Genomic DNA, 13,971 nt, shown 5'->3' with positions numbered 1-13,971 from the left:
CAACAGCTAAAATGAGAGCCTTTGGTTAACTGCCCTGCTTTCGAGACTGCTTCAGTTCAGCAACAGTGCTACACAGATAACACTGAGATATCTATTTGCACATTTCCAAATAACTCGTTTGCATGCCTCAGCCAAGATAATCTTACCTGTCACCAACTTATCTGAAACCTGAGATGGTTCTGATGAGAGATATATTCCTACTGTTGACTGAGTTGAGATATTTTATGACACTGCATGCTACTGAAATGAATTGTCTTTGCCTATAACGGACCAGATGTGTAAGGTTGGGCTTACTAGCACAGCAGGGAATAAAATACACCATTTTCAGTCAGTGTTACAATCCGGTTTCTTCCCTTTTGTTTCCTTCCAAAGGTGCTATCAGTTAAACCTTGTTGGCAGAGTATGTTCTATATTTAGTTTCTGTCCATTTAAAATAATTATGACTTTCAACTATATTGCAAACCAATTCCTATTTTCAAAAATTGAATTGGCAACATTATTGTGCTGCTGCCAGTCTAATGAATTCAGATGCTCTTTCATTGCCATTTTCATTTTACTTGTTCCTCTTTACAGTCTTTTACCACCAGTCACTAATGGCTCATCAAGCACTTACTCTCAGTGTGTTCAGTGATTTGACATTCAGAATTTCTTGTGAAACTTCACAGCCCAAGTTGCATCAACAATTTCACTTTAAATCCATATTCTACAGGATTTCAGACAACAGGGAGAATTAGTCCTTTGTCACAAGTCTCAGCAAAGGACAGTTTTTATCATCCCACTACCACTTAATTAATTTAGTTTCAAAGGGAAAAGGTAGCAGTAGGTATCTGCAACTAAAAGCCTGCAACACTGAAACATCCAAGGCAAGAAAAAAAGAGTTTAGCAGATTCAAAGTTTGTTTCAACTGAATACTGTAAAAATTGTTTCAGTGTAGTCCCCAAGAGGTGGGTGGTTCACACAGCACTCACTCAGAGAGGAAATGACCTTAAATTGTGCTAGAGCAGGTTCAGATTAGGTATTAGAAAAAAATTTTCACTGACAAGAACGGTCAGGCATTGGAATAAGTTGCCCAGAGAGTCAGTGAAGTCACCATCCCAAGAAGTGTTCAAGGGGTATCTGGATGTGGCACTTGGGGATAAGCTTTTGGGGTGGTTATGGTGGTGCTGGGGTGATGGCTGGACTGGATGACCTTGAAGGTATCTTCAAAACTTGAGGATTCTGTGGTTCTGTGATATAAACATAGAGAAGTGTATGCCTTTTAAACCAAGACAAATTTTCCGTCAAACGGCTGGCACAATATCATGTGTCTGTAAACTGAAGAAAGGATTCCTCTCTTTTGTGACAGGGTTCACAGAAGAAAACATCTGAAAACACCTCTAAGCATATGTCACTCGAATACAACAAAAGAAAAGAAGAGAAGATGTATATTTTCTGGACAAGTTGAATTTTCAAAAATGTTTTCACTGATATGTATGCTTAGGCAAAGATAAATTATTTTGGGCATGGGAGAAGGGAAAGGGACAACAACCTGAAAGTGACCATCAGATCAGGGTGCCCATGTCACAAATTCCTGACTTGCTGTGTGCCCTCTGGGTGAGAGATAACTTCAATTTTTTTTAATATATGTGGAACATAAGTTATCTCATTCAGCATAGTATGCTGCTCCACACCAGAAAAAAATATGGCAATAATAATGGCTTAAGCTAAAACATCTCTTTCAAGTAAGAACATTACATTTGCATTTTCATTCATGGCATAGTTTATCCTGATGAAATTTTAAATCCTATGCCACTTTAAACATAACTCTGCTGAAACTATCTACTGAGCCAACACCTTATATGGACACATACACACAGGTCCAGCTGACCACCAATGAACACACACACAAAGACAGACTCTTATCCTCCCAAAAATTCTGCTAGAGAAAGCAAGGGTTGTAGAGATTACATTCCTACCAAACACTTTCAGAGCAAGTATAGGAAAGCAAACACTGAAACAGTAACAATCCCTCTCTGCTGCCCCCGCCCTCCCCTCCCCCCACCCCTTCTCTGTCAGTACTGGAAACTGCCTGTTTTCAAGAAAAAAAAATTACTATGCCTTGACTACATGCCACACATCTCACAAGGTAAAAAAACACTGAGGCAATTCTGAAAAACTGAAAATGACCCTTTCAAACAACAGAATGGGAAACAAGCTTGGCTTAGGTAGAGGTGTCACTACATGCAGACACAGACAATATGTTCACATACAGGTGTAGATATAGCTGAAGACATAGCAAGCCAAGTTGAAACAAGAAACAGCTTCATGTAATTTCTTTCCAAGCCTGATTTAAATGCTTTTGGTATGAAATGTGATCAGTTTTCTACTAGCACAGATGCTGTCACAATCATTTCTATGTAAAGACACAGCTTTCTTGCACTGAGAGTGCACCAGAAAACTCTGAATAAACTCTTCACCTCACATTAGGACCCTGTTCCCTCAGATTACCTTTTTGCTCACTTTTTAGCTATTCCCTGCCAGTCATATGGCAGGAAATAAGATCCTTTAGAGGAGGCATCAGCAAGAAGAGGAAATAATACAGTACTAAAATAAACTTCTGAAGTGTCAAAAAAATGACAGCATTTGAATAAAGAACTGGCTAGAAAACTGAATTAAAATGAAGTTTCAGAGCAAATCTGAGAAACAAAAATAACTTTTAAAGAGAAAAATGTTCATCTATACTTATCCAGGACACTTGCCAAATTTGCATCCATACACAAGCACGCATATTTACTGAAGAGTACAGTTACACCACAGGCAGGCAAAAACTCAAGATGAAGCTGCTGGCAGAAATATTTGAACTGGAACACTTCTGCAACAATAGCTCATCTATGTTCCATTATTTTATAGGTCTTCAGAAAAACTGCAATATCTAGTCTTTCCTGGAAGAATCAAATCTATTCCATGCCCTCAGTGAAAAGAACAGGATGGGAAAGAAGAATTTGGAGGAGTGAAAAGGGTAAGGAAGGAGAAGGGAAAGGAAATGGTTTAAAACAGAATGGCTAGATTTGCAACATTTGGAAAACAATTCTTGAGCACTCCAAAACGCCAGTGAAAGCCTGATTCAGATCTCTGGTTCTCCACACATCCATGCTGTCTGCATACAATAGATATGAGTAACAAGTACATAATTTGAGTTCCAACAAAACAGCAAGAAAGTCACTGTAGTAAAACAAATGTACTGGTTTTGCCCTTTATGAGGAAGATCAAAGTTCTGAGACACCCATGCAAAAAATTTATCCAAAACTCTTCTTGGCTGGAGTTTCTCAAAGCCCAAAGACAATTAGACCACTGAGGCATGAATAAATAAGAGCATAGAAGCCAAAAGAACTGAGGTGAGGGGAGGAAGCTCAGCAAGTACTATAGAACATAACTTTTTGTCTGGAATCAAAGATTAGGCAATTAGGAGAGAAAAGAGTTGCAGTTACCTGGTGTGGCTGTTGGAGGACAGGCTTTCCCAGGGCTGCACGCTACAGCCTGTGACTGCATAGGCTCCCCCACAGCTCCCATCCAGCTTCATCAGCAAGGCTTTTGCTGCATTCTCAGCTGTCTTCCTGCAGTCATGAGCTCTCTTAAGCATCTGTGTGACATTTTCATCACCCGTCTGGTCCCCTAGTTTTCAAGCAAACAATGTTTCAGAGACAGAAATTAAGGCAAGAGATCCTTCTATTCACTCTCAGTTTATGCCAAGACAGTGACATTATATTACCAATATGTGAGGTAAAAGCAACTTCATTGCCCTGTGAGCATCAGTGATAACTGGGATACTGGCCTGAACATACCCCACTCCCAGTCACAAGCTCCAGGCACTTGTTGCTCATGTCTTAAGTGATGGCAACATGTCTTAAGTGAGATAGGATTATAGCTTATTTGTTTATAATGGCGTGTATTCTGCATTAACATTAGGTTTGGATGCTCAAATTACGAACACACTGGAAAGAAAAGCTCAGTGTGGTTTCACACTTGGTGTGGCTCAGTGCAGTGTGATTTCACAGTGTAGTCGTCTCCAGAGCTTCTCCTCACAGGCACTTTGACCTCAAGCCTGATGGTTTGCCTCACCTTCTTACAGGCTACCTGGCCAGACAGAAGAAGTGCCCTGCTGCTCAGAAGCAGCCTCTCACATTTTATAGTCATGCATACTTAGCCAAAAGAAAACTAGTCCTGGTTTATTGCATTGCTATAATTTTTAGTGGTTACACAGCACCTGTGTAGCTGGTAAGCTTCAGGAGAAGCAGGACTGAAACCACCACGGTCACTACTCCTAGTCTTCCAGCTGCAGTCAAGTCATTGAATTAAGACACGTTATTGGTTACACAAAAAATCTACGAACTTATTTGGAGATTAAGCTACCATTTATTCATTCTTTAGCAAAATGTAACAGCTTGCTCTGTGTTGGATTTTCATTTAATCCTTTTTCAAGTCAATTACCTGTACTTCACACTTGCTGAGTGAAGTGCAGGCACTAGAATAATGAGGATGAAAGGAAGGGTGAATGTTCTGTTAAGAGAAGCTGGATATGCTGAATTTAAGTGATGCAACTTGCATGAATTTTCAACTCACAGATGTTGAAGCTTGACTGACCTTCAAACCAAAAATCTGTTATTTTATCTAGGTATGTTAATCAAATTTCATAATGAAGTAAAGGTAGATAAACCATACACAACTTCCTCCATGCTGTACTGTGTAATGGGAAATTTGCACTATTTCTTTCTCAGGGCTGTAACTGATAATACCATAATTAAGAGCTGGAGACAGACACATACATAAAAATTTAACTACAGTCTCTTCCATAAAATGCACCTCAGATGAAACCTTCCACAAACCTGAAGTATTTCTCCCTTATAAGATTTCTTTCTACCACAGGAATAGAAAATCCAAGCCTATTACTATTGCTACTCACTGTTTCCTGTCAGCTGAGAAAAGCTCCCTAGCACATTGTGGAAAGGAATGAACAGAGTTTGGAGAAAGGTGAAGAAAATCTCATACATCCCTCTAAAGAAAAACCAGCACTCTTAACACACCAGGCACTTGCTATTCCTCAGCACAGTATGAAGAGCTATTCTCTCTCCTGAATGCTTCTTTCTACTTGAAGATTATTATGACTGCCTTCTCCTATCAATAAAAGGAATGGAACTACTAACTACTGGAATTTCATTGTGTAATCACCTCTTTCCATCAGAAGATTTGGAGCCAGCAGAAGTGTCAAGCTCCGAATTTCTGAACTGTACTGTACCTGTGATAGTGGCTTGTTCTATCACTTGGCAGGCAGCATATTAAAAAAACCACAGGATTAACTAACCACAAAATAAATATTAAATATTTATAGTCAATATAATAATTATTAATATTAAATAACCACAGGACATAAAGGATGAACAGAAGATAGAATCCTTTAAAATTCCAAAGCAAAGATAAAACAGGGTGAAAAATGACAGCCTTTTACTTTTTTTTAATTCGTAACTACTCAGTGCTACCTTTGTACAATTTTAATCCCAGTTTTTCACAGACCGTTTCTGGGGAATCAATCTTACTGAATCTGGACTTGCAACTAACACAGCTTTATGGCCCTAAGCCACCTGTGCTCACAAGTACTGTTTAATTATTCCACTCTGTACAGCTGCATGCCTACAACAACCTCACCCCTGCCAGAAGAGGCATCTCCTCATGACAGCATACACAGGTGAATTTAAATTTCTCTCTTGCATTTTCCCCCTATTTTTGGGGTGTGTAAAATAATTTAAATAGTTTAAAAACAAGAAATGACTGGAGAGTATTCTTAAGTAATGGGTCATGACATGATCCACCATTACAACCAATTCTTATGCTAACTGACATGCCAAAAAAACCTTAAATTAAGTGATTAATTGACATCTTACCAACAGAACCAACACCTGCAGCTCTGAATTGTCCAAGAATGAGACTCTGCTCACTTTCTGCCAATGCTAACAGCAGCTCATATGCTTCTATGCACTGTTCACTGAAAGGGGAAACAAAACACACACAATGTATTAACTGCAATTTAAAGAAGAACAATACCTGCAGGAGCAATTGCAAACAAAGAGATATCCGATTAAATGCATGATTCTGTACTACTTGTATAGCAGCAGGGATATTAAATAACATTATACACATATAGAAGACATAGCTTCTATCACAAGCATTCAGCAGTCTCCCCATTCTCATAACAGTGCCAGGCTGGCCTCAAGTAATGTAACAAGATAAGAGAGTGACCTGAAATAAAGGAGGCTCCAAAGCATGTTTTAAACACGTGACAATACAAATAGTGGTCAAGATGATCCCTTTGAGAAACTTTTCCCAGACCTTCTTAATATACAACATACAATATTCTATACTCTACAATATAATTATACTACACAAAGTGTTGCAAGCAGAACAGATGCAACAAAAATACTTCTTGCCCTGTCCTGGCAGTAAGATGTTCCTCCTTACAACAAATCAGCCTCCAATTGTATTTATGAGTCACACAATCCCTGTGACATTTTAATGTTTTTAAAAACACAAACTAATATACTGTTAGCAGTTTACACTTCGCTGTAATTTGCTCAAGGCTGATAGTAAAAGCATACATTCTTTAAAAGGCACATGATTTGTTCCAAGACCAAATCTGCCTGTCCCAAATTAGCTGCAGTTGAAGGTGTCAAATGACACCATATTTTTGTGAACAGTTTGAGGCAAATTTAGATACTTATTACCAAATACCAAGCCATTAATCCACAATTCAACTGGTGCAATACAAAGTCATTCTGAGTTATTTGGAGTATAACAGTCTCTGGTCCACTGGTCTTGAGAAAGGTACAGAGAACCTGTATCTTAAGGTTGGAATCAGCAAGACAGTCTGAGCCTACACATAACCCCTAAATCAAATGTTAATTCAGCATTTAAGAATGAAGAGATAAACCTCTACATTACTGCTAGATGCTGGTCAACTACAGTTGAAATACACTGTAGGAATAACTTCAGTTGCGTAGTTCACCAGGTAATTGAACTAAAGGGGTGCTTTTTCAGGGAGGAAACAAAAAGTAATATTATTATATGGCACACCAATAACTTCACTCTTAAACACTTCTACCAAGTCTCCCCCAGCTCCCTCTTCCTGGCTGAGCCCCCTGTGTATATACATACCTGTACTGCAGAGCCAGCCTGAGGGCTGTGGCATTGGACTCGTATTTGCCCACAAGCATGCTCATCCTCTCTGCATTGCTCTTGCACTCCTCCAGTGTTATTGTCAGCAAGTCGTTCTGGGATTTCAGGTGTTCAATACGGCTGCAAAAAACCAAGTCATTAGCAACCTTCAAGCCTACCTTGCAGTCACTGTCCTGAAAATTCTAGGACAACCATACTTTTGAAACAATTAAAATTTCTTGGTCTACACAAGTGTTTTCTAACAAAGATGGCAAAATCCATCAGTTCTGTATCCCTCATCAAATGTCAAGAGGATATAAATTTCTCTTAGGTCATCCTTTTCTCTTCTCCATAAAATGTAGTCATAACCCTGTGCAGCAGCAGTAAGCAGAAAGCTGTACTCTTGTTCTGCAGGCACAAGACTGCTTAGGACAGTTTCATATTAACCCTTTGCTCAATTTTTCTGCCTTCATTCCTCACTTTCTGCTGCAACTCGTTTTAAATGGCATGTTCATTAGTGTAACTGTGGGTGTGTGCAGGGATCACGCAGTTGTATAAATGCCTCCTTTCTTCTGAAAATCCAGAGTAACCATTCCACCTGAAGTCATATTTGGGTTGTGATTAGAGAGGGAACTTCCAGACTATGTATGAGGTTTCAGTGGGGCAATGTAATCTCCCAATGTTCTGGCAAAAGTGAAACAGAATCTTAACTGTAATACCCTTCTCAATGAGGTTAACCATGAACATGAAAATGAAGATCCAGAGTATCAGTACTGCTGTTTTTTCTCTTTGCTGACAACTGAACCACACATCACTATACTATGCCTAACTGTAAAAATTGGATATATGCCATAACCAAAGAGACAAACAATTTGAAACTTTGCAGAGATAGCTAATGAAGAAATCCATGCCATTCAGGACTCTAAAATCACTGACTTCTTGACAAAGAACAAGAAGGGCTAGTATTCTATTTGTACAGTTACCAAAATAAAGCCCTGACTTTTCTAGGTGCTAGAACTGTCACTCTCTGTATGCTAACGTCTTCTATAATGATTCCTGTTGTCAAAGCATAATTGTGCACTGCTCAGAAAAAAATAAAAAGACTAAAAAAAAAAAAGAAAACAAGAATCACCGTTTGCAGCACTACAATAACACGAGCTATAAATAAAAAGAGATACTGTACTAATCAGACTAAACTTTAGCTAGCTGTGGGGAAGAGAGAATTTGGATAGAGATACGCTCAGACATGATTCTCATAATCGTAATCCACAGTTGTGATTTTATGTGCCACAAAAGACATAAACCACTGATTTTGATAGAGCTTGCTAAAGGATAACACCAGCAGTATTGTAACTGCAATCAGAAAGCTGCAATCTCTCTTCTGCAGACAGAAACCTATTTGCTGGTATATATGCCATATCACCATGCATTAGTACATTTACTGAGACAGTTAAATGCTATTAATCTGTTTCTTCAGGACAAAATCAAGCAAGCTAATTACAGAATGATGCAGACTAAGTTATGGGAGTCCTTATCTCAAAGAGTAAGTGTCTTATGAAAACAGATGCCATGACTACTTGATCAGCCACAGAGAGGTCTCCATAGTGCAGACAGGGGAAGGTGCTGTGCTGATCTAATAATGCACGAAGAAACTCATACTCATGGAAAGAATCCCTAGCATACGATGCAAGCTCCTCTTCAGCAACCACATTCCATCTTTATCTGTACCTACCACAGCTGAGATGGAACTGAACTAATATATGTTCAAAAAGGGTAAAAAAGCAGTGAACTTTAATGAAGGCAATGTAAGACAACACGTGTGAGCACATTAACTTTCCAGCTCACCTATTTAATCTTTCTGTCTCCACTTCAAATTCTCGGATTTTGCTTTCAGAGATAGCAGATCCATGTGAATAGAGAGTCTGGAAGATTTCCTGGATGTTTGAGCAGTCTTGAAGGGAATGTGCCAAATGTTCAGCCACGGTACTAGACACCTGCACAGGGCAGTAAATAGATCATTGTGAACAGATACCCACTGGATTTCTCCCAGATACCTTCTGCACTGAGAACTGCATTTGCTTGCATTCACTTACTTCAATGCAATAATTATTCAGTTTTTGTTACGAATTTCACATTGAATAGAACGTTTACAAGATTCCACTTTTAGAAGCCATTTTGTTTTAAAATTCTACTAACCAAGGGTGAAATCCACTATTTCAGTATATATTTTAAAAGCGTACTATGCAAGTTATTTATGTTCTTGAGAGCTTAGCAAAGGATTAGAGCCAAATTGTTCAGTAAAACAAATATTAACACAATAACAACAGCGTTATAGAGTTACATCAGCATTTCAAAAGCAGAATCCAGTTTGCTGTTGGTTGAAAGCTGTGAAATAAAACTGGAGCACACAGTTCTTAGTCCTTACCCCTATGCTGCTGATTTCTGATCCTAAGACAGGTCTATCAGATGATGAAGATTCTGATCTTGTCTTTGACAACTTCACTCTTTCAGCAATCTGTAAATCAGAATGCTGCACAGGTTACATAGCAGCCCACACCCCAAAAAGATCACACAATGTGTGATCTACCCATCTGTCCTCTAGCTACACTTGCAAAGCTGAAGCAAACTACTAGAAAACTGAGCCCTGTGTTGTAACTGAACTACAATTAATAATGTTTAATTCCTTTCCACAGCTCAAGTTTGTGGACCTACTCTGGACTCCCCTAAACATCTCCCAGTTAATCCCACCCTTGCACAGCACAAAACGAAGCCTGCTTTTCCCAGGTCATGAGAAGGGTTACAGACACACAAACTCCACCTTGGCAATGGGAATGTCATTGCTGCTGCTGCTGGTGCTGAGCTCTCCCGTGCTGGGGTTGACGGGGCGGTTGGCAGGAGTAAGGCGGCTTGGGCTGGATGGGACTGTGGCCTGCACACTCTGCAACCGAGTCTGCAGCTCCCGAACCTGCAGTAAAACATAACATTCTGATTTTTACACTTTCATGGTTTGGAGTAGTCTGCAGACTTTCTCATTGTCTAGCAAAGTCTAACTGCTTCTGGCTTCAGCACAGAAGTTACATTTTTGTACTGTGGTGGCAGTGAAGTTTTCATATGGGGAGCAGGTGAGTGGAGGTTATTTTAAAATCTCACTGCTTTGAGTTTTTTTAAACTACGTGCAATAAGGAAATATGCAAATGTAACACTGCAGAATAATTACTCAAAGTTTCAGCTGTACTATAGGTATAGATGTTATTCTCTCTGGGGTAAAGCTGATGCTCCAGCCTAAGATAATGATGGCTAAACAAATCAGATGATGATCCTCCTGTTAATGGAAAACTCCAGTGCTGAGAAAAACCCCTTGACATAAATAAATCACATGACTTGGTCATATTTAAAGGTAAAAGGAATTCAAACATTAATCATGCTTTAAAACTAAGTCATCTAAAGCTACCAGTAAGTGAGAAATGTACAGACAAAAAAAATACCAGCACTCAACCAGCAGCCTGCAAAAGCTCTCTGAAAACATACCCTGCAAACACTGCACGGTCCTCATAACACATCAGCTACTTGCAGAACTGATGTCAAAAGATTTTAAGTTTAATGTCTAAAAAAAGAAGAAAGGTCTGCAGCAACCAAACTACAGCTGTGCTGAAGATTATAGTGTTTACCTTGGAATAATTCTTAACTGACAAGGAAGAAATGGTCTGCCTAACACAACAGTTATGACCCAAGGTAAAGTGATAGAGCTCATTTTTCTCACTGATCTCAGACTGTGAGATGGGAGAAGATGAAAGAAACCATCCAAAGAGGAAATTCCCCTGTACACAGTTTTCCTTAAATAAACAGGTTTCTATGTAATTTTGTTGGAAGAATCCCTCTACAAACCAGAACTTGTGAAATTTTATTAGTTCAGTCAAGTAAAATTCAGCCTATTTGATATCTCCCCTTGTATGTAGCATGAAATGCAACTGTGATTCCTGCTATCTAAAGTGGGATTTTATACTAAATGCATTGACATAAAGACTAAGCAAGGTGAACTCTCTTAGTCAAAAACCCCCAAAATTAAAGTTGTGCCAAAGTTTAGACTTTCTTAGGTGTAGCTGCAGTGTTTTATCAATCTATGCTTGAAGCAGCAGCAGCATTCATGTCTTATTTGCACAACAGATGCTTCAACCTACTGCAGAGAGGAAAGAGTTCAAGTTGGAATGCTCTCCAGTCACCAAAGCAGTATTTTATGCCTCCTACAATCCTCTACAGCCTGCTCCTACTTCCTGAAGAGTATCCCTGCCTCTCCCTCCACTGTATGCAAAATGAAGGACAGACTGCCTGCACTTAATGACAAAACAATTTTTAGGCATTTAAAAATTACAAAAAAAGAAAAAACACCCTGTGTGTTTTACGTAAAATGGTGTTTTTAAAAAGCTATCAGTGACAACAATAAAGAAATACAAAAATCACACTGCATTTCTAAGTTCCCTGTTCAGTTGTGCAGGAGCACTACACCTTGAACAAAATTACTCCAAACAACTAAAGTACACAAAACCTCAAATCAGATTCCCAATGTTAAAAGTAACTTGCTGAAAAATGGATATGGGTGCTTGACACAGAATTATGTATCCTAACTGCAATTATCTCATGAAGTTAACTGAGCAGAGTGTATGAAATGCACATTCATAGGAAGTAACTTCTACATATTTGCAGCTGAGGCCTCCTTTGTTCATACAGGCATTTTTAGCTTCAACATGGGTAGAGCTGCACTAATACAAACCTTAAGGCCAGAAGTGCTCTACTGATGCAAACCAATAATTTCAGCCTGTTGATAAGCATAAACCTGTAATAAACCACACATGCATGTTTTTGCTTGCAGATGTGGAATGTCAGTGCAAGATAGGATTTGTACTGTGGCATTGACACTGAAAAAAAAAACAATCCCAAAACTTCATTAAGTCAAAACTGCCATTTATTACTATTTCTTTCAACCCAGACTGGTCAAAATTAAATTCTCCAAGTGCTTAAGTTACAGCACTGTTTAAAAGCAAACCAACAGGAAGACAATATGGATGTATTCTTTATATAATAAAACCCCATCCTCCATGCCCAACTTAAAAACTGCTAAAATATTCACCTATACTTGGAAGTCAGTCCTGGAAGATTGCAGTCCAAAGGCCAAGCAACATTTTAAATGTAAGTGCAACCAGGAAAGAGAGTGGTAAAGTTGCTTAAATGCCAAGTGTTGGTAGACTCTGAAATTTAGAACTACCTTATGCAAAGACTTATCACACAAACCTTTAATGCAGATAGGTTTCCTTTATTCTGTTTTCTTACTGAGAAGTGACTATTGGCCAGGACTACAAAGCTGATTATCATAGTAATCTGTAAAACAACACTGACAACAGAAAGAGAAATGAGCACAGCTGAGAGTTAGTCAGGTAAAGCTTTGCTCAGGAAAGAACTTCTAGAAGAAAACTCAGAGCACAGCATAGTTAATTAATCAGTGCAACTCACTCCCTTAATGTTGTATAGAAGCAACCACAAAAAGAAGCTGCCTGCTTATCTGTCCTTCTTGATGTATTTATTAAGTCAGGCTTTCATTTGTGAAATTATGTGCTGAACTGACTGCTATAAATAACTGCACTAATTTTAGCAACACTGAGTACTGAATGCTAATTCTGAGCAAGATAACAGGGCAAGTTTGCCTGTCCTGTAAAATCACCCATCTCACAATTCACACATTCACCAAGCATCTCATTACTGGGTTGCCTACCTACCACACTGCCTAGAGACACATGAGGTAACTACTTCTGGTCACCAAAACATCCATTGTAAATAGAGGAGTATGCAGCATCTCTTCAGAAAGTACTCTGCCATGCTGGTAGCTTTTCTACAGAAAAAATAAAGAATAACCAAAGAAGAGAAAAAAAAACCAAAATCCAAATCAGAGTTCAGAAGAGCAACTTTCTTCTCTGGTTTTGTGAATGCACAGGTTATGAAAAGACTGGTTTTAAAAGCAGGATTAAAAACTGTCTGATCCCTGTGTCAAGTCTTTAGCATCATTACCAATGTAATATAAATTATTCTGAAGGTTAACTCATGGAATGGAGGTGCACTACAGTACTGTACAGGAGACACAAAAAATGTTTGGAAATGGGAGAGAGAGGAAGGTTGTATCTTACAGGAAATCAATGATAAATTGGTAAAATGCAATAGGTAAAGACAAATACAGAAAGAAACCCAAAAAAGTTACATTATAGGACAGGAAGAGTGTGGATTTCTGAGTTTGGGAGGAGGAATAACCAGGAAGGATTTAAAGAAAAATATCTTGAGTCCTTGCACCACACTAGTTTAAAAACAGAAACATGCAGAAGCGTATAAAAATTGCTATAAACTCCTGAAGCACTAAAATGAGGTGGAAACTGACAAGCAGATCTTATGATATGGTCAGAAAAAAAAATGGAATAGAGAATGACGGGGAAAAGGAGAAATCCATGGAAATGTCTGTGAAATCCAGAAAAAAAGGAATGGGAAGATCTTTTAAATGACTGGAGGAAGTCCAAGAAATTACAGAAGTAAAGAAGTGCTGGAGCCCTGTAAAGAGCAGGAGCAGGTGCACTAAGTAGACACAAGGCAACAGAGCCATTAGGTTTCAGAGCAATGGATAGCCTAGCTCCAAAAAAAAAAAATAGTCAGGTGCAAAAAGATGTTCTCATTATTAATATAAACATAAGTAACCGAATTGTCACTCATTAATATTTCATGTTTTGCAATTGAACCAATTGTTGAGTTGCATTT

General features: G+C 38.6%; 1 protein-coding gene across 2 annotated transcripts in view; it reads right to left on the bottom strand.

Moving 5' to 3' along the window:
• Positions 1-13,971, bottom strand: part of MCC (MCC regulator of WNT signaling pathway) — a 179,931-nt gene that overhangs the window by 22,579 nt on the left and 143,381 nt on the right. For both annotated transcript variants that reach the window (XM_062513152.1, XM_062513153.1), the window contains 7 exons: positions 10,001-10,147; positions 9,608-9,697; positions 9,028-9,176; positions 7,183-7,323; positions 5,920-6,016; positions 5,044-5,050; positions 3,468-3,651 (listed from right to left, as the gene is read on the bottom strand). In XM_062513152.1, coding sequence (XP_062369136.1) covers positions 3,468-3,651; positions 5,044-5,050; positions 5,920-6,016; positions 7,183-7,323; positions 9,028-9,176; positions 9,608-9,697; positions 10,001-10,147 — 815 coding nt within the window. The remainder of the gene's footprint in view (positions 1-3,467; positions 3,652-5,043; positions 5,051-5,919; positions 6,017-7,182; positions 7,324-9,027; positions 9,177-9,607; positions 9,698-10,000; positions 10,148-13,971) is intronic.

Source organism: Cinclus cinclus, chromosome Z, assembly GCF_963662255.1.
Source record: "Cinclus cinclus chromosome Z, bCinCin1.1, whole genome shotgun sequence".
NCBI lineage: Eukaryota > Metazoa > Chordata > Aves > Passeriformes > Cinclidae > Cinclus > Cinclus cinclus.
The sequence above is the reverse complement of the archived record's forward strand: the minus strand, read 5'-3'. Positions and strand labels throughout refer to the sequence as shown.